We start from the raw sequence: 27,830 nt of genomic DNA, 5'->3' as shown, positions 1-27,830 counted from the left end.
ACATGGGTACACTGTAAAAACCATACAAATGTCATTGCATATTAAAATGCTGTTTAGTTTTTATGTTTCCTAAGGCTCTTTCCATTGCCTAAATCTACAAAAGCAGGTGTTTTGAATGGAAAGTTAAGAACACTTTTATCAGGCATCCTGTTGAACACCACTTCCTGTACCTTCTACCTGGTACATACTGCAATATGATGGCACATCCCACTGTGACACCAGTGGTGCAAGTGTCTTTTTTAATCAAGAAAATTCCTAGAGCTAACCTATTCATATAGTTGAAACATAGGGGATCTGGACAAATTTGGACAGGATGCTAACCTTAGCCCACTTCTCATTGCTGCTTATTTGGGGAAGCCAAGGTAAAATAAATTCCTCTACTTTTTTTACTTGATGTGTTTTCGGTTTCTGGCAAAAAGATGATAATCAAATGTCCTCAAGCTATATATTTATATCCAAGGCCTACTGACTGAAGAATTGTTGCCTTAATGTATGCCTTTGTCATTCAATTCAGTAACCTGTACCGACCTGCAGAAACAGCATGAAGTCATCCGTGCAGCAGTTGGAGAACCTCTAGTATTGAACTGCATCTACAACTGTTCATCTGGATTTGTCCGTGGACACTGGATCAAACTCCCAGACTGTCCTCGTTGTCCTAGGCCTGGGGAAACAAAAAATGTCACAAAGAATGGTGACCTCTGCACACTACCATTGTATTTCCCACATCTGTCCAGAGAAGATTTTCAGTACAACTATACCTGCTTTTCTGAAGATCATGAAAGCGAACAGTTCCCACGCAAGATAGAGTGTCTGGTATCACTGCAGGCACAAGGTAGGCAAAAACAGGTTGAAATGACCTACCCTATCATTTTACCTCAAAAAACGAATTGTGTTAAAATGTATTATATTAATTAAGTTCAAAAAGAGAATCTATTTATACATCAGTAACTAAATTATATTGTATTTCTTTTGCCAGCTCGACCTAGTGCCCCAGACACAACGGTCACTACTGGTAAGTCTCATAGGAGAATCTTTTACTGAGACTTTATAAGGCTCTGGTCAAAATAAGTTATACAAGGAATAAGGGTGCCATTTGAGACTCAACCTAAGTCTAATTTTTTGTAATAGTCTAATTTAAATTGCTCTGAGGCTGTTTAATGACATCGGCACAAAATAATATAAACCCAGCATATTTCACTAGCTTATTTGATCCTGATGTCTACCGTTTTCGGTGTTTTAGATGAATCGGTGAGAGCGTTGGGTAACCATGAGGACTCAATAATAGATCACGGTGAGACAAAATGCTGCTATTCCACTCCTTAAAAAGAAAAGGTGAAACATGTTTAAATGTATTGCAAACAACAAAAGTAACCCCCCGTTTGAGGCAATGACTGATGAGTTGCAAATTGAGTTTCAATGATAATATTGTCTCTGTGCTGTCTTCAATACAGAGAAATTCACAGGCGTCAAGGTGTTGGCAACAGTGACAGTTATTGTGGCTGCGGTGTTGGCAGCCGTGGCTGTCTCCTTATGTATGAGCCGCAATCGATATTGCAAAGGTGCTTATAGATGTTGTAAAATCAATTATGCAGGCCCAAATTATGAATCAAAAATGTTATAAAATACTTTCCAAAGTTGTTATTAAATAAAAAGGCCAGTATGTTTCATTAACGTGATTTCTTGTGTATTTTAGGAAACCCTGCTGTTATCTGTACAGGGTATGTTTTTTTTCTTCATACAATGTGGTATGTTTGCTAAGGCATTTTAACACACTTTTCATTGCAATTAGTATGCGGACTCCTTATGTGGAATTTGTTTATTGGTCTTTTATCAGCACGACATCAAGAGAAGGATCAGGTAAATATTTGTTTAATTTTACAAAATTGCTATCACAACCAGTTCACTCAAGGTTGTGAATTGTAATTCTAATAGGTTACTTCATATCTTATAGGTGCATGCTCAACCAATTGTGAGAGGGTGGCACTGCGAATAACTCCGGCTGGTAAGCTAATGGAATGTACCATTTATTTCAGTTGCTAAGCTGGGTGTGTAATAAGAACATCTACTATACAAAACATTGCATTTCCTGTTTTGACCTAGATTGCCAGAGTGATCATGAGGTTCCTTACGCTGACATCATGATTACTATGCGAGGGGCCAGCACACCTGAGCTCACACAGATCGCCTACCTGGCTCCGGGGGACCATAGAGAGGTGAGGATTGGAAACAATCGCTTTGTGATTTCTGTGTGAAATAGAAAGTGCTCTACAAATAAAATATGATCTATTATTATTATATATTCATCGACACCTCACTACATTATTTTACATCAACACCACCATATGTCACCACATGTGACCATACTACCGACATTCACTATATTCAATGTGATATGTCAGCGGAGGTTGTATAATAATTAGACTTTATATAAACCTCACCTGAAATGGAATCCTGTGTGTTTCATGTCCTCCCTGCAGAGATGGAGAGAAGAGGCACGCCCTGGCCACAGCACCGGCCCTGAAGCTAGATCCCACCTGCAGGCCTCCCGCTCAGCTGACAGACTGAATGTCCAGCCCCAGGAAGTCTCAAGGAAGATGAGCACGAACTCTGAGTATGCTGTTATCACCTACTCTTAACCAGGAGAAAGGATAAAAGAGTGAACAAGAGGAAGCAAGTGAGACATGACTGTCACTGTTGTATCTATAACCGTATAGTTGTATCTATAACCATATAAAAAGTTAAATTAACTGTCATCCAATAAAGTCATACTTTTGTGTCATGTGGTTTCATGTGTAATTTGTTATCGCACTCACTCAGTTTGAACCACTTTCGTTACCGTAGTTAGACTGAGCCTTGTTGCCTAGCAACAAGTATCAACACTCCGGCGTCAACTGTTGCTGATACAAAACAAACGTTTTGCGAAGCTGTTTGAGGCAACAACAAAAAACATTAGCTAAAGGTAATGTAATATTCAATGTTATTTGTATTACTCCATGCAGCCGCCTCCTGCTAGCATTACATCCGATGTTGCACTGCAGAAAGTTAGCCAAATAAAACATTTAAGAAAGTTAGGTAACGTAGCTAGCTAACGTTAGTTAGCTAACAAACGTTAATTTCACAACATTAGTTAGTACTTACCAGGATAAAGTTGTCAAAATAAATACATTTTAAAAGTAACATAAAATCCAATATTGCAGTTAATATCTATCTATCCAAATTACTGTAACGCGTTTGCAGACCTGTGTTTGACCAAGGACGATGTCTGTGCCTTTTTCAAACACTCACCTTCGGGTTCCACGTGGGTTTGGCAATATCTTGGAGGGGTTGGCTCGAGAGGTCCTGCGAGACCAGCCCAAGGACATCCCCACCTTCGCTGCCCTTTACTTCACTGCTCTTCTCAAAGAGAGAGAAGGTAGCTGTATATTTTTTGTAAAGATTATACCAATAATTAATGGGCAGTCAGAATGAAACTGTACTTTGATGTTAACTTATTGGACTCTATGTCATTTTCTCTTTAGATAGTGGCTTGGACCCCGCAGAGTGGTGTGCCAGGCTTGAGGACAGATTCTACAACAATCATGCATTCAAGGTCAACTTTCTTTATTCATAAATAGTGATATCAAACTAGAAAAGTACTTTTCCTGAAGAAAATTTGGTGTGCTTGTTTTAAAGTATTTGTGGTTTTGAAATAAGTTATAGTAGTGGTAGTGACAGTAGTAATAATGGTAGTAAAAATGTATTGATTGATTGGCTAATTAGGCTAATTTCTACAAGCAACCAGAGGGGAAAATAACACTAGACCACCATTACTCCACACACAGAGACTCATACAAAGCTCTCCCTCGCCCTCCATTTGGAAAATCTGACCATAATTCTATCCTCCTGATTCCTGCTTACAAGGAAAAAATGAAAGCAGGAAGTACCAGTGACTCGCTCAATACAGAAGTGGTCAGATGACGCGGATGCTACGCTACAGGACTGTTTTGCTAGCACAGACTGGAATATGTTCCGGAATTCATCCAATGGCATTGAGGAGTATACCACCTCAGTCACTGGCTTCATCAATAAGTGCATCGACGACATCATCCCCACAGTGACCGTATGTTCATATCCCAACCAGAAGCCATGGATTACAGGCAACATACGTACCGAGCTAAAGGCTAGAGCTGACACTTTCAAGGAGCGAGACACTAATCCAGAAGCTTATAAGAAATCCCGCTATGCCCTCAGACGAACCATCAAACAGGCAAAGCGTCAATACAGGACTACGATTGAATCCTACTACACCAGCTCTGACGCGCGTCGGATGGGGCAGGGCTTGCAAACTATTACAGACTACAAAGTGAAACCCAGTCACGAGCTGCCCAGTGACACGAGCCTACCAGATGGGCTAAATGCCCTTTATGCTTTTTTCGAGGCAAGCAAAACTGAAGCATGCATGAGAGCACCAGCTGTTTTGGACGACTGTGTGATCACGCTCTTTGTAGCCGATGTGAGCAAGACCTTTAAACAGGTCAACATTCACAAGTTGGATTGCCAGGACGTGTACTCAGAGCACGCGCGGGTCAACTGGCAAGTGTCTTGACTGAAATCTTCAACTTGTCCCTGACCGAGTCTGTAATACCTACATGTTTCAAACAGACCACCATAGTCCCTGTGCCCAAGTAAGCGAAGGTAACCTGCCTAAATGACTACCGCCCCGTAACACTCACGTTGGTAACCATGAAGTACTTTGAAAGACTGGTCATGACTCACATCAACACCATCATCCTGGAAACCCTAGACCCACTCCAATTCGCATACCGCACCAACAGATCCACAGATGACGCAATCTCAATCGCACTCCACACTGCCCTTTCCCACTACCCTATCCCACCTGGACAAAAAGAATGCTGTTCATTGACTACAGCTCAGCGTTCAACACGTGCCCACAAAGCTCATCACTAACCTAAGGACCCTGGTACTACAGTTGAAGTCGGAAGTTTACATACACTTAGGTTGGAGTCATTAAAACTTATTTTTCAACCACTCCACAAATTTCTTGTTAACAAACTTTAGTTTTGGCAAGTCGGTTAGGACATCTACTTTGTGCATGACACAAGTAATTTTTCTAACAATTGTTTACAGGCAGATTATTTCATTTATAATTCGCTGTATCACAATTCCAGTGGGTCAGAAGTTTACATACACTAAGTTGACTGTGCCTTTAAACAGTTTGGAAAATTCCAGAAAATTATGTCATGGCTTTAGAAGCTTCTGGCTAATTGACATAATTTGAGTCAATTGGGGGTGTACCTGTGGATGTATGTCACGCTCGTCGTCCTCCTCGTCTGAGGACCAAAATGCAGCGTGGTATGTGTTCATCATGAATTTAATAAACAGAGAACACTGAACAAACTATACAAAACAATAAACGAACAACGAACGTGAAGCTATATAAGAAATGTGCTGACACAAGCAACTAACATAGACAATCACCCACAACCCACAATGACAAAACAGGCTACCTAAATATGGTTCCCAATCAGAGACAACGACTAACACCTGCCTCTGATTGAGAACCATATCAGGCCAAACACAGAAACAGACAAAGTAGACATACAACATAGAATGCCCACTCAGATCACACCCTGACCAAACAAAACATAGAAACATACAAAGCAAACTATGGTCAGGGCGTGACAATGTATTTCAAGGACCTACCTTCAAACTCAGTGCCTCTTTGCTTGACATCATGGGAAAAACTAAATAAATCAGCCAAGAACTCAGAAATAAAATTGTAGACCTCCACAAGTCTGGTTCATCCTTGGGAGCAATTCCCAAGCGCCTGAATGTACCACGTTCATCTGTACAAACAATAGTACGCAAGTATAAACACGCAGTCGTCACACAGCTCAGGAAGGAGATGCATTCTGTCTCCTAGAGATGAATGTACTTTGGTGCGAAAAGTGCAAATCAATCCCAGAACAACAGCAAAACACCTTGTGAATGAAGATGCTGGAGGAAACAGGTACAAAAGTATCTATATCCACAGTGAAACGAGAACTAAATCGACATAACCTGAAAGGCTGCTCAGCAAGGAAGAAGCCACTGCTCCAAAATCACCATATAAAAGCCAGACTACGGTTTGCAACTGGACATGGGGACAAAGATCGTACTATTTGGAGAAATGTCCTCTGGTCTGATGAAACAAAAATAGAACTGTTTGGCCATAATGACCATCGTTATATTTGGAGAAAAAAGAGGGGGGCTGGCAAGCCGAAGGACACCATCCCAACCGTGTAGCACGGGGGTGGCAGCATCATGTTGTGGGGGTGCATTGCTGCAGGAGGGACTGGTGCACTTCACAAAATAGATGACATGAGGAAGGAAAATTATGTGGATATATTGAAGCAACATCAGTCCGGAAGTTAAAGCTTGGTCCCGAATGGGTCTTCCAAATGGACAATGACCCCATGCAAACTTCCAAAGTTGTGGCAAAGTGGCTTAAGGACAAGTCAAGGTATTGGAGTGGCCATCACAAAGCCCTGACCTCACTCTTATAGAAGATTTGTGGGCAGAACTGAAAAAGCATGTGTGAACAAGGAGGCCTACAAACCTGACTCAATTACACCAGCTCTGTCAGGAGGAATGGGACAAAATTCACCCAACTTGTTGTGGGAAGCTTGTGGAAGGCTACCTGAAACGTTTGACCCAAGTTAAACAATTTAAAGGCAATGCTACCAAATACTAATTGAGTGTATGTAAACTTCTGACCCACTGGGAATGTGATGAAAGAAATAAAAGCTGAAATAAATCATTCTCTCTACTATTATTCTGACATTTCACATTCTTAAAATAAAGTGGTGATCCTAACTGACCTAAGACAGGGAATTTTTTACTAGGATTAAATGTCAGGAATTGTGAAAAACTGAGTTTAAATGTATTTGGCTGAGGTGTATGTAAACTTCAGACTTCAACTGTAAATACCTCCCTTGGCAACTGGATCCTGGACTTCCTGACGGGCTTCCTCATGGTCCAAACACACCAAAACAGTCGTGAAGAAGGCACGGCAACACCTTTTCCCCCTCAGGAGTTATACAGCTGCACCATCGCTAGCATCCTGACTGGTTGCATCACCGACTGGTATGGCAACTGCTCGGCATCTGACCATAAGGCGCTACAGAAGGTAATGCGTATGGCCCAGTACATCACTGGAGCCAAGCTTCCTGCCATACAGGAACTCTATACTAGGCGGTGTCAGAGGAAGGCCCCAAAAATTGTCAAGACTCCAGTCACCGAAGTCATAGACTGTTCTCTCTGCTACCGCTGTTTATTATCTATTCATAGTCACTTTAACCCTACCTACATGTACAAATTACCTCGACTAACCCTAACGTGTACCACGCACGTTGACTCGGTACCGGTACCCCCTGTATTTAGCCTCGGTATTGTTATTTTATTGTGGTACTTTAAGTAATTATTTCATGGTATACACCTGTTGTATTCAGCGTATGTGACAAATCAAATTTGATTTAATCGATGTATTGATTGGATAGGATAGCCTGAACATGTAAAAGTTGGTTTGGTGCCTTTAGCTTGAACGGTTCAAGAGTTACTGTTTCTGAGTTATTTCATGCTAATTATGCAAATGTATATAGTTATAGTGATAATGATTTTAAATCATTATAAGTCAGGATAACCTTGAACATGTGAAAGTTGGATTGGTGTCTTTCGCTTGAACAGTTCAAGGGTTGCTATTAGTGAATTAATTTATGCTAATGTTTGCACGTTTATATAGTTAGAGTTGATAAATGTTTTTAAGAATCGGAGGTAAGGATAGCCTAAAAATGTAAAAGTTGGTTTGTGTGTCTCTAGCTTGAACGGTTCAAGAGTTTGTGAGTTATTTTGTGCTAGTGTATGCCCTTTTACTGTATGTAGTTATAGGTAATAAAGGTTTTAGAGAATTTGAAGTTAGGATTACCTGAACGTTTTAAAGTTGGTAACCAAGGAGCAGGATCATTTTCAAGAGCAACCAGTGTATTCCTATGGTTCTCATTCAAACCCATGTTAAATGTATGCACATTCTAAATGGTTATAGTATCAAATATCCTTTGACCAGCAATTTAAGTTGGGCCAGTCTGAACATCTCAACGTTGGTTTGGTGTTGATAGCTTAAATGTGTAGGAGGAGATAGGTCTAGCTTCTAGTGTATGGGCCTTTTTTTTTCTTCTTCACTGAAATTCATTTAGGGGCTCATTTAAGTATTGTTATAGTTCAAAAAGTGTAAATGCTATCAAAAATATGTTCTCAAGCAGCCTGACTCGGGGCAGTCGTTTAAGCTCTTGAGCAGGCTAAATACATCGAATAATAATATGAGTGTGTAAGAAATCTAGAGTTGTGCTTTTCTTCGCAAGTACACCTAAATATGATACTGGCGGGCCTTTATCAGTATATCATGCTAAATGTTCTATATTCTGCTCAAAACAGAACTCACCGAATCAAGTCAACACCAGTCCAGCTGATGCAACTCTGAAGATTTCGAAGTGAGTCTCATCTCAGTACATTGTCTACACCCAAGGAGAGGGACAGCATCAGACAGCTTTTTTCCACCACATATTTAATTGAAAGAAAAGGACAAGAGAGACCAACAAAAAAACGTTTTTCGTGAGAAAATACATTTGGCTCAATTGCAGTGTTGTCTTATTGATCATTATGAATGATTATTCCAGTTAACATAAGGGTATTTGCCATAGTGAGAGAAAAAAATTCATGGTGAATTTGCTACAATGCTTTTGGTTAACAAAGACACACATACAAACCTTGTGGAAAATATAGATAAAGAAAGGAAAAGCGCGCCTTTTGCATCCCGTGATATTTTAAGTAGAAATTGTGCACCAATATTTAATTTTAAAAGCCTGTGATTCAGTATTCAATTTAGTTCCCTTGAATATAGACAACATGGAGAATTCAATAAATCCAATTTTGTATATGACTAAAGCCTTGCTAAAGTGCCTAAATTCCGCATTTTGAAAACTCTGTCAACCCTGTGTCACTTCTAGGAAGTTTTAACCCACTTAACCCCAACATGTTTAACTGACTTAACCCCAAAGGTTTCACCATAATTGTAAATCCCTAGTTATTGTGTTGCTTTGACAGTCATTTCTGACGATGATTATTTATTTAATGTGATTCATTTACATCTGTCCTTTTAAGGTCAACCCTGTTACGTGAACTGAACTCTCGTTTTAATATGGTGAAACCATTCCTTTTAAAAAATATTTTTTCCAAAATAAACATTAAACATGAGTATAATCATAGTGTAAAAGCAGGTGAGCTGGTTCTACACTTTCTGGACATTTTCTGGTGTTTTGTGGTTAAACTGAGCAGGTCGAGCATAACACGTCAACCCTGTTACCCACAGAACGACAGGCAAGAAATGTTTTAACAGTTAAAGTGTTTTTGTAAAGCTTGCATTCAATTGCTACTCCCTGTTGCACACAACACGTTTCTTTCCCCCTGTCGCAAGGGGATTCATGGCTGATTTAAGATGATCGTCAACCCTGTTACGTTTTTTTATGACATTGAATATGTGCTCTTTATGACAGAATTTTACATTTTGGTGAAATCAACAAAAAAAATAAGAACCAAGTTACACTTCTCCGATAGGCACCAAATTGGTGGAACGACCCCAATATCGTAGGCCTAAAATAGCCCTCTCAATTCCCGAAAGGAAAATACTGACATTAAATCATCACTCCCAAGATCAGTCATCTCCCCACAGTATTTTCTGCAAATGAGAAAGGTTGAGGTACATACGTTAGCTATGGGAAAAGTCTGGAAAAGGTCTGGGTTTTTATGAAGCAGGCAAGCACCCTGATATTCTACGAAATGAGTAAGGGAGCCACAATGTTCACGACCTCAGAAAGAAACCAGTTTGAGTCAGAAGATGAGGAGGAGACCATTGTCAAAGGAGTCAGGATGTATAAGGACAGAGAAAACATTGACATTCAGTACATTTTAATACTTATTTTATAATAGCCGTCATTTATATAATTATGTATTAATTCTCAGGAAAAAGGATGAGCTGACTGAATCTCAAACAGAAGAGGAAACTGGTAATATTGAGCCAGTTGGGATTCCATCTCCCACAAACTCAAACCTCGATGTCTGTGAAGATGTGCAGGGAACTGAAAGTCAAGGAAAAGATGAAATGGTCAATATCACAGATAAAGATGTGATTTCAATGCAAATATATCCCTCAGAGGTATCAGACAATAGACTCACAGATATGGATGTCAACATGACAGGCAAAGAGATGAATGAAAGAGCTGACAAAGTGGTATGCCTCTCTGAATTTGAGCCCAGTGAGGACATCTCACTCAGTGGGCTTTCAAATGTGGATGTATGTGCTGAAGAACTGAGGAAGACTGAAGAGGGAGAAGAACACACTTCTCAGGAAATCAGCACTGGTGATGATGCCATTCTCGGAAGCTCAAACGAAATGAACCGCAGTAGTGAATTTGAACTTACTCAGGAAGTCTCATTCACTGGCCTTTTCAATATAGATGTATGTGCTGAAGAACTAAGAGGGACAAAAGAGAGAGAGGAACAAGGCACTGCAGAGGATGGCCTCAGTGAAGGCTTCAAAGATCAAGATCTTGCTGATGCTCAGGAGAAAACAATATCGCTCATGGTTGAAATCAGTGGACGATTATCACCACCCCAAACTGAATCCCCTGAACCTATTCTACAGGAAACAACTGACAATTCAGGGGGTGTTCCAGAAGAGGAAGGAATAGAAAATCTAATTGTTTCCACAACATATACTGGGCAAACGCATGAAGTTGCATCCTCCATTGATGATGCCTCCAGAATCTTGTCAGATAATGAAAGTGTTTTAGGTGATGATGAAGAACAAAAGGAGGAAAGTCTTGTTCAGATCAGCACTGAGGAGGTACCTAAAACCCTTAAGGTCAAAATGTATGAACAGCAGCCAGAGGAGGAAGGTTCGGTCGAGGCTTCACAAACTGAGGCAGAACGACCAGATGTTGTGTCGGAGGATGCTGAGGAAGAAACGGGCCTTGTTGGACATTATACTCAAGACTCTGTTGAACCGAACACTAACATCGAAGGGGAAGCGGAGGCAGTCACTGCTGAGGCTGAAGCTCAGATAATGGCAATGGAGCATGAGGCTTCTGATATAGAAGTGGAACAAGATTACAAATCTGATTCCAGTGATTCAAGTGACGAAGATGGGGAGAAACTGAGTAAGGTGAACGTCCTCACTCCTAATCAACAGGCCTCTCAAATAGAGCAGAAACAAGAGGATGAAACTGATCATGAGAACAAGGATCTAAGTAAGAAGGAAATGGGTGAAGACATCTCTCCGGAGGATTCTACTAAGATGGAAAATAAGCAAGAGAATGATAATCCTTACATCGATGACGCGGAAATGGGTGAAAAATCCATTTCACACGCATATCAACAAGGTCCTTCAAACGAGGTTAGAGCTGCAGAGCTGCAGCAAGAGGACGCTGAGAAAGAGACAGGGGACACAGTTGAGCAACAGGAGGATATAGACGTGGTGGAGTACAGGGAAACTGAACTAAAAGGACTTGGAAAAGAGGACACAATGACCCCGTCTCAGGACACAGACCAAACTGATGACAACCCAGTGCACATGCCAGAGGGAGAAATAAAGGACAGCGTGGACAAGACTTATGACAAGGTAAAGTTAAATGTTTTTATGATTTTTACAGAAACATTTATGTACAGTACAGTCATTTACCAACTATCACACAGTATTTAATTTATCCACTGCATGTTTTATATAGTGACACAGGTCAGTTTGCAGAGGTCATAACGGCTAGAAAAGCTGTGTGTCAACTACATCTGATTGTCGTTGGGCAAATCCATGTAGCAAGCTGGAATTGTATTATTGTAAAATATAGCACTTCGGTAATACAGTGTACATATAAGTTTGGCATACAGTTTAACCACATTTTTTATGTAAACATCTTCCCTAACAGAGAGTATAGGCAGTATGCTAGTAGTAGCAGCTTATGCAGACTATTCACCTGGTTCAGAACTCTAAAGAAATGTGTCCTTTGCTTCCATTCCTGTCCCAAGTAGCCTGTATTAAAAATAAAACCTTCAAGGACATCTCTGATCAACAACATCGCTCTCTACCTCTCCACTCCGGGTCTCCAGAGAGAGGTGATTGAAAATGTCCCCAAAATAGTTCAGCTTCCTCATGATGACTTGTAGGGACTTGGAATGTCATCCCGAGGTACATTATCTACCATCCGTATTAAGCAGACATATTTCAAGTAGCAATTTTTTTCAGACACAAATCTGTGTGTATTATGGTTGGGCGATATACTGACAGTATTGTCTATCAACAATGATTACATATATACTGAGTCTACAAACATTAGGAACACTTTCCTAATATTGAGTTGCACCCCCTTTTGCCCTCAGAACACGCTCAATTTGTCGGGGAATGGACTCTATAACGTTTCACAGGGATGCTGGCCCATGTTGACTCCAACACTTCCCTCGGTTGTGTCAAGTTGGCTGGATGTCCTTTAGGTGGTGGACCATTCTTGATACACATAGGAAACTGTGACAAACCCAGCAGTGTTGTAGTTATTGACACACTCAAACCGGTGCGTCTGGCATACCCCGTTGAAAGGCACTTAAGTCTTTTGTCTTGCCCATTCACCCCTTTGAATGGCACACATAAACAATCCATGTCTCAATTGTCTCAAGGCTTAAAAATCTTCTTATCCTGTCTGCTCCCCTTCATCTACACTGATTGATGTGGATTGAACAGTGACATCTATAAGGGATCATAGCTTTCACCTGGATTCACCTGGTCAGTCTATGTCTTCAACCTGGTCTCAGAGCATTTAGTTTTACTCTGTACTTAAATCCGAGAAACTCCATTTCGGTTGATATGGTATGTATTAATTTGTGGATGGCCATCACCCATTTCGTATGATATGTTACGAATTACAATTCGTATTATATGTTATGAATTTGCAAAACGTTTGATATGTTTTGAATTCTAGCTAGGTGGCTAGGTGGCTAACGTTAAAGGGAAACTGAATGCATTCAACTGAAATGTGTCTTCCGCATTTAACCCAACCCCTCTGAATCAGGGTGGTGGGGGGGGCTGCCATAATCGACATCCACGTCCTCGACGCCCGGGGAACAGTGGGTTAACTGCCTTGCTCAGGGGCAGAACGACATATTTTTACCTTGTCAGCTCGGGGATTTGATCCAGCAACCTTTCGGTTACTGGCCGAACGCTCTAACGCACTAGTTAGGTAGCTGGCTTACGTTATCTCGGCTAGGGGTTAGGGTTAAGTTTAGGAGTTAGGTTAAAGAGCTAAGGTTAGTGGAAGGGTTAGCTAAGTAGTTGCAAAGTGGCTAAAAAGTAGTAAGTAGTTTAATATTTGCTAATTAGCTAAAATGCTAAAGGCGTTTGTGACGATATTCGAACTCACAACCTTTGGGTTGCTAGAAGTTCGCGTTATACCATCCACCCCGACCAACCACCCTACTTTTATATTTGCCTTAAGTAACCATCTGTCTTATGTAACCATACCAAACGTAACATGTACTAATTTGAGTGTCCCTGATTTACATGTACTATCTAACGTCTAGTCTAGAAGACCAGGCTGATTTCATGGGAAAGAGCAGGTGTTCCTAATGTTTTTTTACACTCGGTGTATATCCCGGACAAGCCTTAGATAACGGACGCTGTCTAGCTGTTTTAAAAAAAACAGGCTATATTCCCTTCTCTTTCCATTCGATAGGCTATGAATATGATTTTGGGCTAGGCTACGCTTTCATCATTTTATGCATGCATGGCTTTCTTCCGATCAAGCAATGAATTCATGTAACGTAGTCCCATCTCATACGTTTGTTTGAATAGGTAGCCAGGCGACTAATAATGAGAGAGAACAAACAATATCAATAGCCTATGGAAAAGTTTAATCAAGTTTAAGATTATTAAGAAATACATTCTGTGTGGGGGCTGGAAAAATCCTTTAAAACGAGTTAAAGTTATGAACAGCAGCTTATTTCCCAAATATTATAATAGCCTAAGAAGGTATTGTCCTAAAGTTGCCACTTTCAGAAAGAACAATAATGAAAGTTGAAGTCTATACGCCTAGGCATAGACTATTCTCAAGACAAGACAGCCCGTTCCCCACCAGTTGCAGCTGTCACTTTGCTCCGTCATGTGCGCGCCACACAGACAGACACACACAAAGCATGCGATTTCTTACTGTAGCCCAATGGTGGTTTGACATCGTCCAAACCTAGTTGCGTGCGTTTGTGCATAGCCTAATATATTTGATCCAAATTTTCAGTGCCAAATTCTGTTTGCTCTTGGTAATTCCAGTCTAAACGATCAATGAGCCCTGAACAAGATTTCTGAGCTAATGAGAATTGCATGATTTGGCCTAGTCCCACTGGGCACAGATGTCAATTCAACATCTATTCCACTTTGGTTCAACGTAATTTCATTGAAATGACATGGAAACAACGTTGATTCAACCAATGTGTGCCCAGTGGGTTGTCACCAATAACCCATTTGATATATTTGGGCCGATGTGGTCTTAGGCTGGGCGGTAGGGAGAGTAGGATTTAGAGGGCTGTTACCATGGAAACTTGCACCATCCCTTTCCCCTCTGGGTCTTATCAGGGAAAGTCTGGAAGATGGCGATGCACATGATGAACAACAAACAGATAGTTTGTTAGACAATGCGAATTCATCTGCAGCATATCCATCTCTCTTTCTCACCTTTACATGTAGGCCATCTTCTCTGACCTATACCAAATGTCTTGTCCAGTGATTTTTGTCCACCTTTGTGCTCTTCTTTATTCCCAGGCACATTATGACTGATCTCTATCCGTTGGCAATATGCAGTTAGTCACTTTGTACTGTACTCATTCTTAAGTGGGTTTTGACAGATGAACAAGGTGACAATGAAGGATTCATTTCTAACATAGATCTGTTGATAAGAACAAGATATTTTCTTATCTCGAAGCTGAAACGAAGCATTACCAGGTGGGTTTTTGAAAGGTAATATATTGACATAATGGGATGAAACAGGGGAGGCAGTCATGTCAGACAGGGACACAGACAAATGGATGTGTTTGCTGTTTCTCGCTCTCTTTTCTGTCTCAGAGGCAATGAGCGGGGGAGCTGGTGGCAGCTGGGATCTGAATGATAGAAACGTTTTTAGTTCTCTCTCTAATTGTGTACAACTGAGCAATAATTTATTAACCAGTACTACATGATCATGTCTGTACATTGTGTGCGTGGTTTCTCTTGGGTTTTCCAGTTACGCTTTACTTGAAGGTTACGTGAATTAAGTACGTACAGTACCAGTCAAAAGTTTGGACACACCTACTCATTCAAGGGTTTTTCTTTCTTTTTTATTCTTTTCTACATTGTATAATTATAGTGAAGACATAAAAACTATGAAATAACGCATATGGAATCATGTAGTAACCAAAAATATGTTAAACAAATCAAAATATATTTTATGTTTGAGATTCTTCAAAGTAGCCACCCTTTGCCTTGATGTCAGCTTTGCACACTCTCTCAACCAGCTTCATGAGGTAGTCACCTGGAATGCATTTCAATTAACTTCTTTGGGACAGGGATTAAGTAGCTTGGATAAAAAGGTGCTCAGAGTAAACTGCCTGCTACTCAGTCCTAAAAGCTAGAATATGCATATAATTGGATAGAAAACACTCCGAAGTTTCTAAAACTGTTTGTCTGTGAGTATAACAGAACTCATATGGCAGGCAAAAACCTGAGAAAAAATCCAACCAGGAAGTGGGAAATTTGAGGTTTGTAGTTTTTCAACTCTTTGCCTATCCAAGATAGTGTAAATTTGGTCCGATTGCACTTCCTAAGGCTTTCACTAGATGTCAACAGTCTTTAGAACCTTGATGCTTCTACTGTGAAGGATGAGGGAATAAGAGCTGATTAAGTCAGGGGTCTGGCATGAGCTGATCAAGCATGCTCACGTGAGAGTTAGCTGCGTTCCATCACATTTCTACAGGCAAAATCACCGGATGTTTTGGAACTACTGAACATAACGCGCCAATGTAAACTGAGATTTTAGGATATAAATATGAACTTTATCGAACAAACATACATGTATTGTGTAACATGAAGTCCTATGAGTGTCATCTGATGAAGATCATCAAAGGTTAGTGATTCATTTTATCTCTATTTCTGCTTTTTGTGACTCCTCTCTTTGGCTGGAAAAATGGCTGTGTTTTTCTGTGAATAGGTGCTGACCTAACAATCGTTTGGTGTGCTTTCGTCGTAAAGCCTTTTTCAAATCGGATACACACTGTGGCTGGATTTACAACAAGTTTATTTTTAAAGTGGTGTAAAATACTTGTATGTTTGAGGAATTTTAATTATGGGATTTCTGTTGTTTTGAATTTGGCGCCCTGCAATTTCACTGGCTGTAACGGCTGTCGTAGTCGTTCTCCTCCTCAGACGAGGAGGAGCATGGATCGGACCAAGATGCGGATTGGTAAGTATTCATATTTTAATGGGAAAACAACAAACACTACAAAATACAACAACCAACAAACGTGACTAACCTGAAACAGTCCTGTGTGGCCCAAACACTGACACAGGAACAAACACCCACAAAACACAGGTGAAACCCAGGCTGCCTAAGTATGATTCTCAATCAGGGACAACGATTGACAGCTGTCTCTGATTGAGAATCATACCAGGCCGAACACAAAATCCCAACATAGAAAATCAAACCTAGACCAACCCACCCATCTCACGCCCTGACCAACTAAAACAAATACAAAACAAAGGAAAACAGGTCAGGAACGTGACAGAACCCCCCCCCTTAAGGTGCGAACTCCGGGCGCACCAGCACAAAGTCTAGGGGAGGGTCTGGGTGGGCGTCTGTCCACGGTGGCGGCTCTGGCGCTGGTCGTGGTCCCCAACCCACCATAGTCAACCCCCGCTTCCGTGGCCTCCTCCCAATATCCACCCTCCATGTCAATCCCACTATTCCAAAGAGCAGTAACAGACTGAGGGGTAGCACCGGACTGAGGGGCAGCACCGGACTGAGGGGCAGCACCGGACTGAGGGGCAGCACCGGACTGAGGGGCGGATCCTGGCTGGCGGAAGGCTCTGGCGGATCCTGGCTGGCGGAAGGCTCTGGCGGATCCTGGCTGGCGGAAGGCTCTGGCGGATCCTGGCTGGCGGAAGGCTCTGGCGGATCCTGGCTGGCGGAAGGCTCTGGCGGAAGGCTCCGGCGGATCCTGGCTGGCGGAAGGCTCCGGCGGATCCTGGCTGGACGGCTCTGGCTGGTCCTGGCTGGACGGCTCTGGCTGGTCCTGGCTGGACGGCTCTGAAGGCTCGGGACAGACGGGCAGCGCTGGGCAGGCAGGCAGTTCAGACAGCGCTGGGAAGGCAGGCAGTTCAGACAGCGCTGGGAAGGCAGGCAGTTCAGACAGCGCTGGGAAGGCAGGCAGTTCAGACACAGGCTGCGCTGAGCAGGCAAGCAGCGCAGGCGGCGTTGAGCAGACGGCCGACTCTGACCTGCTGAGGCGCACAGTAGGTCTGGTGCGTGGTGCCGGAACTGGAGGCACTGGGCTGGAGACACGCACCACAGGGAGAGTGCGTGGAGGAGGAACAGGGCTCTGGAAATGCACTGGAAGCCTGGTGCGTGGTGTCGGCACTGATGGTACTGGGCTGGGGTGGGAAGGTGGCGCCGGATATACCGGACCGTGAAGGAGGACACGTGCTCTTGAGCACCGAGCCTCCCCAACCTTACCAGGTTGAATGGTCCCCGTAGCCCTGCCAGTGCGGCGAGGTGGAATAGCCCGCACTGGGCTATGCAGGCGAACCGGGGACACCACCTGTAAGGCTGGTGCCATGTACTGGAGGCCAGATATGAGACGTACTGGAGGCCAGATATGTTGGGCCGGCTTCATGGCACCCGGCTCGATGCCCAACCTAGCCCTACCAGTGCGGCAAGGTGGAATAGCCCGCATTGGGCTAAGCACGCGTACTGGGGACACCGTGCGCTTTACCGCATAACACGGTGTCTGACCAGTACGACGCCCTCTCACTCCACGGTAAGCCCGGGGAGTTGGCTCGGGTATCCAACCCGGCTTCGCCACACTCCCCTTTAGCCTCCCCCCAATAAATTTTTGGGTGAGCCTCTCGGGCTTCCAGCCGCTCTGCCTTGCTTTCGCCTCATAAAACCTCCTCTCCGCTTTCGCTGCCTCCAGCTCCGCTTTGGGGCGGCGACACTCCACTGGCTCTGCCCAGGGTCCTTTACCGTCTAGGATTTCCTCCCAAGTCCATTCCTCTTTTCCCCATTGCTGTTGTTCTTGCCTTCCTTCTCCAATCCGCTTGGTCCTGTTATGGTGGGTGTTTCTGTAACGGCTGTCGTAGTCGTTCTCCTCCTCAGACGAGGAGGAGCATGGATCGGACCAAGATGCGGATTGGTAAGTATTCATATTTTAATGGGAAAACAACAAACACTACAAAATACAACAACCAACAAACGTGACTAACCTGAAACAGTCCTGTGTGGCCCAAACACTGACACAGGAACAAACACCCACAAAACACAGGTGAAACCCAGGCTGCCTAAGTATGATTCTCAATCAGGGACAACGATTGACAGCTGTCTCTGATTGAGAATCATACCAGGGCGAACACAAAATCCCAACATAGAAAATCAAACCTAGACCAACCCACCCAACTCACGCCCTGACCAACTAAAACAAATACAAAACAAAGGAAAACAGGTCAGGAACGTGACACTGGCTGTTGTTGAGGTGGGACGCTAGCATCCCGAATATCCCAGAGAGGTTAACAGGTGTGCCTTGATAAAAGTTCATTGGTGGAATTTATTTCCTTCTTAATATGTTTGAGCCAATCAGTTGTGTTGTGACAAGGTAGGGGTGGTATACAGAAGATAGCCCTATTTGGTAAAAGACCAAGTCCATATTATGGCAAGAACAGCTCAAATAAGCAAAGAGAAACAACAGACCATCATTACTTTAAGACATGAAGGTCAGTCAATCTGGAACATTTCAAGAACTTTGAGTTTCTTCAAGTGCAGTCGCAAAAACCATCAAGCGCTATGATGAAACTGGCTCTCATGAGGACCGCCACAGGAAGGGAAGACCCAGAGATATATCGGTTGCAGAGGATAAGTTCATTAGAGATACCAGCCTCAGAAATTGCAGTCCAAATAAACGCTTCACAGAGTTCAAGTAACAGACACATCACAACATCAACTGTTCAGAAGAGACTGCGTGAATCAGACCTTCATGGTCGAATTGCTGGGGGAAAAAACACTACTAAAAGACACCAATAATAAGAAGATACTTGCTTGGGCCAAGAAACACGAGCGATGGACATTAGACCGGGGGAAATCTCTCTTTTGGTCTGAATCCAAATTTGAGATTTTTGGTTCCAACGGCCGTGTCTTTGTGAGACGCAGAGTAGGTGAACGGATGCTCTTCGCATGTGTAGTTCCCACCGTGAAGCATGGAGGAGGAGGTGTGATGCTGTGGCAGTGCTTTGCTGGTGACACTGTCAGTGATTTATTTACAATTCAAGACACACTTAACCAGCATGGCAACCACAGCATTCTGCAACGATACGCCATCCCATCTGGTTTACGCTTAGTCGGACTATCATTTGTTTTTCAACAGGACAATGACCCAACACACCTCCAGACTGTGTAAGGGCTATTTGTCCAAGAAGCAGAGTGATGGAGTGCTGCATCAGATGACCTGGCCTCCACAATCACCCAACCTGAAGCCAATTGAGATGGTTTGGGATGAGTTGGACCTCAGAGTGAAGGAAAAGCAGCCAACAAGTGCTCAGCATATGTGTGAACTCCTTCAAGACTGTTCGAAAAGCATTCCATGTGAAGCTTGTTGAGAGAAAGCCAAGAGTGTGCAACGCTGTCATCAAGGCAAAGGTGGCTACTTAGAAGATTCTCAAATGTAAAATATATTTTTATTTGTTTAACACTGGTTACTACATAATTCTATATTTGTTATTTCATAGTGTTGATGTCTTCACTATTATTCTACAATGTACAAAATAGTAAAAATAAAGAAAAACCCTTGAATGAGTAGGTGTGTCCAAACTTTTGACTGGTACTGTATGTGGTACGTTATGTTGAATGTGCCAAATGGTACAGTATTTGCATGTGCCAAATGGTACAGTATGTGGCATGTGCCAAATGGCCAGACACAATGTGTTAATTAAAGTGGACTTTAGGGTGTCATAACTTACAATTATCACTTAAAAGATTTTTGCAATGTCTGAGACCCTTAGTTGATGACTTTGTCATATACTGTACTTAGGTCAGGTAAGTCTTTGAAGTGAGAGGTACAGTAGGTCTGTGGGAGCACAGCAGGTTATCAACCTTAATGAGACTGGGAAGATAAACCACATGGTTTGTGTGCTTGCAGGAGGTCGTATCACACTCACTCTTTCTCTCTCCCACCCTCTCTCTCACACACTCTATGCAAGCGTATACTAGTGGGCATAAAGTGTCTGTTAGCGGGAACGAGACGTCTCTAGTGGATACACGAGAGAAATCTTTCTCGGTCAACACTGAGTACAGGCAAAAGGCATTTTAGGTCAGTTCATCCGAAGACTGTCATCGCTCAGATTGCTCATCATGGACTGCCACATTGTGAGTACATGCTTGAAATTAATTGTATTTTTTAAGATATTGAACTTATATCTAACAAGTAACTATACACAACTATTCCTTTGTTACAGCTTTTTAACAGAATTACAGAGTTGTTATATCATTCTAATTGGGTAATGGATTTATTAAAAGGCTTTTATATATGTGTTGACAGAGCTTTATATTTTAGTAACCCTCAGAAAATAATTTGTTTCCTTGTTATGGTCTTTTGGCTTGCTTGTTTCATTAAGACTCCGACTATCAGCCCTGGAAACTCCAGCTGTCTGATCTACCAGGTGTCCACAGCACCTTGCTTCAGCTTTCTTCACAAAGCGACTTTCTGCCAAATTGGTCCTATATTATTTGCATATGGATTAGATGAAATGCTTTAAATTGATACTTAATGAATATCTATGGTAGAATGATATTGATAGCCATAATGAGTATAGGTTGTTTAAAAGTATGAGTAGGCTGTTAAAAGTATGAGTATGTTTATTGTTGTTCATTGATTGCAAGTCATTTGAGCTTATTGAGATGACACATTTAGAGCCTACTGTAGATTAAACCCTTGAAGAGTTAGAAAAACCTCACTCCGGAATGAAAAACACTCCTGTCTTTCTGCTGCTGTAAGATATGCGAATGTTGGCATCCTTTTGAGTTTTGTCTCAATCTCTTCAAAGACTCAATCATGGACACTTTTACTGACAGTTGTGGCTGCTTTGCGTGATGTATTGCTGTCTCTACCTTCTTGCCCTTTGTGCTGTTGTCTGTGCCCAATAATGTTTGTACCATGTTTTGTGCTGCTACCATGTTGTGTTGCTATTATGTTGATGTCATGTTGTGTTACTTCCTTGCTATGTTGTTGTCTTAGGTCTCTCTCTATGTAGTGTTGTGTTGTCTCTCTTGTCGTGATGTGTGTTTTGTCCAATATTTATATTTTTTTGTTTTTAATCCCAGGCCCCCGTCCCCGCAGGAGGCCTTTTGCCTTTTGGTAGGGCGTCATTGTAAATAAGAATTTGTTCTTAACTGACTAGCCCAGTTAAATAAAGGTTAAGGAAATAAATAAATAAAAATCCTACTCAGCCGTTAAAGCTAAGCTAATGAATGCTAGCTTTAATGCTATCTGTAATAGTGGGTGGTCACACTCCCACACTAAGGGGTTTCACTGAGGACACTCAAATGCATCTCCATACAGTGCAGTGGGCTTTCTTTGTGTCGCCTATGCACCAAATTGTTAAGAGGGGATGAGCAACTGGTGGGAGGCAGCGGACGTGTTTGGATGATTGCTGACAACTGTGTCACTGTTCTGTAACCACTTGTGAATAAGGAGATTTCTACCTCACCCACCTATCCACCACTCACCAACCCAGTTTTTTGTATTCTGCCAGTAATAAGCTACATGGTATACAATGGCGTTGTCTTTGTGTCGTGAGAGTGTCAGAGAGAGAGAGTCTGAGAGATCTAAAGTTTGAATTCCCTTTATGTTCTTCTCACTCTTGATGGACAGTCTGGCTGACTGTCAACTTTTGAAATCGGGAATCGCAGAGGAACAGACAGACATATTTATTTTCTGTGCATGGTGTTGAGTGTCAGGTTAAGCCGTTTGGAAACATTGTTTACATAGCAGTTACCCCGTTCCAGCTTAGCAATGGCAGAAGTTCAGGCAATAGGTGTGAGAGAAAAAACTCCAGGAAGATGGAGCTTCTGTTGTGGACTCTAAAGCCCTTGGACCCTTTAGGACCCTGAGGATGCAATAGATGAGGATATTTCACGATCATTGACAACCACAGACAGCCTGATATCCACTGGTGTTGTTCTCAGGTGGATTTAGTCATTTTGGGTCCCAAGGCAGAGGTTCATCTGGGGCACCTCCTCATGCGACATTACCTCAACCAAGCCCACTCCTTAATCACCTAATTTCTCAGATATACTTGTCCTCCTATAGGAAGAATGCAGCCAACCCCAGGAGGAGGAGGACATCATGGACATACCTCTGGACGACCCCGAGGCCAACAAGGCAGCTGCCAAGATCCAGGCTGGCTTCCGTGGTCACATGACCAGGAAGAAGATTAAGCCTGCTGACAAGCCTGAGGGGGAGGAGGAGGAGGAGGAGGTGAGCAGCAGTGGTGAGGCCCTCAACGGCAACCAGGGGGGGACAGGTCAGTGACTCCAGTGTCCCCTGACACCCAAACAGACACACACGTAGACCCAAACCGGTTTAGACTGGTATTAGCCTTGATATCCCCTCAGGACAAATCTGGTGTAGACCTATGTCATCAGTAACAGCTCTGCACAAATTATTGCTGTCTATTTTCAGCTAATAACTTTCACTTTGGACATTGGCTGACAAAGACGTCCTCTACGTCTTGTACATCCAGCTTTGCACACCAATAACAAAGTAACAGGATGACCATTTTGTGTCCATAACAATATTACCTGCATTTATTGATCTGTTTTCAACATCAAATGCATACATTGTATGCATAATGCAAGGGTTGTATGAAGGAACACCATTTTAACACAGCTTGAAAGCAATTTAAAAGCCATGCATTATTAACTGGGTCTGTTAAAGGCCCCTAATGAGTTATTTCAGTGTGAGTGATGTGACACACTCCATCCAGTTCTTTAATTACTCTATAAAGGCTGCAGTGCCTGATTGAAACCTACAATTAATGTCTTTATGAAGTGATTATTAATGAATACTCCATTAGTTATATTGTCAAATAGATGGATGCATTCTAATGAGAAATGTTGATCACAACTCAAACGTGTGAGATGGTGTCAGTGCCAAGAACCATGGAAAATCTTATCTAGATGTTCTGAGATAGTGTTCAAATATATTCTATCTAATCAACACCTTTTGTGGTGAAAATATATTTAGCGCAAAACTGAACAGTTTGCACAAATAAATGTTGAAAGTGGTTTGTCACAATATTTTCAGAGTTGAGCTCCAGTACATTTTTTGTCCGTTTGTGTCTAAACATATCAGCTACTGAAATGTGAGTTTTTTGGTGGGTGACTGAAGCCTCGAGAATACTTCCAGGAATCAGAAAGTGTACGTTGCAGCTTATTTCACAAGTTCTGATTCCGGGGGCAGAGCATACAACATTAGTGTGTTACCCATCCGAAAAACAGAATGCATTTGACCTGTTTGTTATCATACAGCAACAGCACATATTATGCAAACAGGCAACCACCACCACTTCACTGGTTCCTCTTTTGTTTAATAAAAAATGGGACAAGACATTGTGTGGAGTTTACAGTGTTTATAGTCAGTTCTATTTGTTGGTGTTCATTCTTGTATTGGGTGTGTGAAAAATGGGACAGGGGTTAGAATTAGGGATGCACCAATATAACATTTTTGGCCGATATCCAATATTTTCCTTGCCAAAAAACCCGATACCGGTAACCAATATTTAACATTTTTACGGCCTTTTAAGCATTCTAGTACAGTTAAATAGTTGAAACACACATACTGACCAAAAAGTTATTTTGTTGGCATTTACGTAGGAGTGTTCATGTTTCCAAGTTTCAAACATGTTCTCAAATGCCATTAAAATGGCAGCAGCGGTATGAGAATCAGCGCATTCTTGAGCATGCAATACAGCTTTCCTCAGTACGAAATCCTCGTCGACCCACTATGCTGTCAGACTCATAATGCTCATGGGGCTGACATCGCTGGTCCAAATGTCAGTCGTGATGAATGTGAGTTTCAACAATACTGTGTAACTCCGGTAGGGCAACATCTGAAAAATAGCGCCAACTTGGTAGTGTGTACCAGTGCTCGACCAGTCGGCGAAAGCCAACATCATCCACGACAGAGAACAGCTGATTGTCATGGGCAATTAATTCCATTATCTTAGCGTTAAGAAATGTTCTTACTCTTTCAAATGACTGCTCGACTTGCTGACTGCTCAATCCACACAGCAGACATTGTGGGCTAGGTTAGGAATGCTGTGTTGCACGTGTAGCTCTATATTTTTTTGTGGCGTCATTACGTCATCTACCTACGTTATATAGGTATGCACATCAGCTTTGACATCGGTTTTGGCATTTTTAGCTAATATCAGCCGATTCCGATATGCTTACCGATATATTGTGCATCCCTTGTTAGAATATGTTCCAGGTCAGGTTGTTTCACCTCTACAGTACTTGAATCGGGTTTAGCCCCAACCTTGAGAAATACCAAGAAACGACTTTCCAATTTAAGCCTTCTCTGAGCCTCACCAACCCCCAACCCAGTTCTTGGTTGCCAAGCATTTTTATATAGCAGTGTTATTTTTAACACCAGGTGCCTTATACCTCTGAGACACACAAGAATTAATGTTCCTTGTCATAGAGGCATCAGCCCGCTAAATCTCCCCCTCCTGGAGTAGACTCTGCTTTTCACTTGGGCTGTTGGCAACACTTCCAATGAAAGCAGTCTTTATAATGCATTATAAACTCATTTATTACACCAAATGTTCACAATGCATTCATCATAAGGAGGGTATTTATAGGACGTTTTTCACCGGGATTAATAAAACCAATCAAGTCGTTACTGTATGTTTTCAGTACTATCATGCTTATCACAACCTTTCGTGAGAAATCTCAATCGTGCGAGTGTCATTGTGCTGTCGGGGGTCAACATCACTATGGAGTGTGAGCGTGTAATGGCAACGTGAATTCGTCATTCCGTCTGCAGTGCTAAACTCTGCTTCTTCGTCTGTTTTTAGAGTCAGGAGGCTCAGACGGAGTAGAGAGAGATGACACATCTGTGCCGGAACAGTGAGGCCTCTGACCTCGATGAAGAGAAGAAGAAGAAGAAGAAGAAGCATGGCTGTGGCTGTACCTTTTTTCTCCTGGAGGAGCAACTTTCTATGTAACACAAAATAGCAGTGTATAATCCAGATTTTTGGGAAGCATCGTTTAATTTGTGAACTCTTTAGCACTTTCCTGCTTCCAGCCCCAATTTGTGTGGGTGGTCTTTGACCCAAATTTGCATCTCTCACTGCATGTACTTGTGAAACTTCTGGTAGTATGCTAGTCTAGAAGAAGCTGATAATATGTGTTTTCCCCATGCTAAACAGGGCTAATTTGAGTTGAATATAAAGGTTGTGTACAAGTATGCGTTATGAATACACTTCGACCGCTGGAATGCTTGTTTCTGCGTTGTTTCAAGTGCTTGTATAATTACTATTTCATTATTTTTGGCGTACACAACCTTAAAAGGGAGGAAGAGACCCTTCTTGGTTATTGTAATGCATATTATTTAAGTTAATGATTAATTTATTGTTATCTAGATTTGCAGTCTTTAAGTGTCGTGCACCATAATAAATCATTTAATCACTTTCACGTATTGGTCAGCATTACCATTTTCTCCAAATCAGATCTTCCAACACAGTAAGCATGCAGTACAATGTACTATAGTTTGTTTGCAGATAGTAGTGATCATGTACAGTTTTATCCTTAGAGAAATGGAGTCATATCATCTGCTCCTACAGTATGTTTATCGGTACAGAATTTGTGTTTCATATAAAATGCTGACCTAAATCGGGTGTATGGTATTATCATCGGTTTGGAACCTAAATTATATTTCAATAATTTCGTTCTGAACAGAACAATAATTTTTTTCTCTTTCTGTTCTAATGTTCCGACCTGCAAGATGAAGTTCTGAACTGGTTCTTACCCCCAAAAAGTACCAGTTTATGTCGTTAATTTCTGTTCCTTTTTAAACCTCTGAAATCATTATTATTATTTCTACATTATCTTGACATTAAATTACTTCACCAATCTGTGCGGATAAAGCAGCTTGCTATGGAGCGGGCAAGGTATAGTAGTTTTAGCCTAGACAGCCAATAGTGCTTGGGCGCTATCTGCTGCCTACATGCTGACCACACCAATCGTGTCACGTGGCTTAAAGTTGGCTTAAAGTTGGACCAAAGCTAGCTAGTTAACATAAACTCACCCCATTCCGTACAAATGTGCGCAACCGCGACATTCAAACGAGGCTGCAAAGAAAACGAATGGGACTGTAGCGACTATGTTGACTTCAAAATCTGTGTGAACTATGTGAACTATGTTTCTATTTAAGTGTTGATCGACATGATAATGGCTCTATAGTATTGGCGAAAAGTTGAAGAAACTGACCCTCCGTTACATCGTGACGTATCATGCCGTAACGTACAGCACGCATAAAGCATAGCTTTACATGCTATTGACATTACAGTTGATCTGGAAGTATTATGTTTTTTGGGCGCTAAAATAAGGTCAATTGTACGGACCAAGGCGATGTACAAAAGTTTACGTTATCTAGCAAGCTTGTGTGGGCAGAGCGGCACCAGAATAAAAACACGTCTTACCTTTTTGTAGTTAATAAGTCCAATGTGAAACGTGATAACTATAGCATCTGTAACTAGCATTAAAAAAATGAATCCATTCTTCTCTTAATGACAAATCTCCCTAATTTCTGAATCACGCTTGTAACGTCAGTAGGCTACAGTAGACTAAGCCTCGTAGGGAGAGGGGCCGGTTGCCTACACATGCACACACTGGCAAAGATTTTCAGCTGTCAGGCAGACAATGGAATATGTTTCTGAGTGACAGAGTAAGGGCATAGGCACCTTGCATTATTTGTGGTACTGATGAAAATGACTGGAACGTAAAATAACGTTATTAAAGGGTTCCCATGCTTTTAATTACGGTTCTGTTCCAGAACAGTATAGATCACATTTGTTCCGTTTCTGATTCTGTTCCTCTAAAAAATGTAGTTATTTTCCAGTTTTTGGTTTTGTTCCCCGAACCATTATCATCATGCTTCATGAACAGATTTAATGAAATCATTGTAAAGGAATAACAGTTGTGAATCAATAAATCCATATAAAGTGTTTGTGTAGGACATCATTTTCAGCTGTTCAGAGCACCATATGTAATTCATGAGTAATGGTCTTGAACCTGACCCTTTCCCACTCATGGATATGGTGATGGGTGTTTGAAAAAGATGAGTAATTTATAGGTAGAAGCTGTGATTAACACTTAACCTGCAAAGTACTGTATCCAAGGTTATTGAACTAGGGTTATGGAATGAATCAATAACGACAGCAGCGTCTTCAAGCTCTATCAATATGATGA

At 41.9% G+C, this 27,830-nt stretch overlaps 1 protein-coding gene across 2 annotated transcripts; it reads left to right on the top strand.

Annotated features, from left to right (window-relative positions):
- Positions 1 to 2,839: 2,839 nt before the first annotated feature.
- LOC139549256 (uncharacterized) lies at positions 2,840 to 26,054 on the top strand. 2 transcript variants are annotated; one of them, XM_071359515.1, is made up of 7 exons: positions 2,840 to 2,959; positions 3,238 to 3,412; positions 3,519 to 3,589; positions 8,470 to 8,525; positions 10,054 to 11,710; positions 22,666 to 22,879; positions 25,436 to 26,054. In XM_071359515.1, the coding sequence occupies exons 2-7, from the start codon at positions 3,259 to 3,261 to the stop codon at positions 25,489 to 25,491; spliced, it is 2,208 nt and encodes a 735-aa protein (XP_071215616.1). In that variant the 5' UTR covers positions 2,840 to 2,959; positions 3,238 to 3,258; the 3' UTR covers positions 25,492 to 26,054. The 2 variants fall into 2 exon arrangements, with proteins under 2 accessions (XP_071215616.1, XP_071215617.1); XM_071359516.1 differs by having other exon boundaries at positions 22,666 to 22,833; positions 25,436 to 25,534.
- The last annotated feature ends 1,776 nt before the right edge of the window (positions 26,055 to 27,830 follow it).

The sequence above is a fragment of the Salvelinus alpinus genome, chromosome 22 (genome assembly GCF_045679555.1).
Source record: "Salvelinus alpinus chromosome 22, SLU_Salpinus.1, whole genome shotgun sequence".
Taxonomy (NCBI): domain Eukaryota; kingdom Metazoa; phylum Chordata; class Actinopteri; order Salmoniformes; family Salmonidae; genus Salvelinus; species Salvelinus alpinus.
Note: the sequence above shows the minus strand (reverse complement) of the source record. Positions and strands in the feature narration are given on the sequence as shown.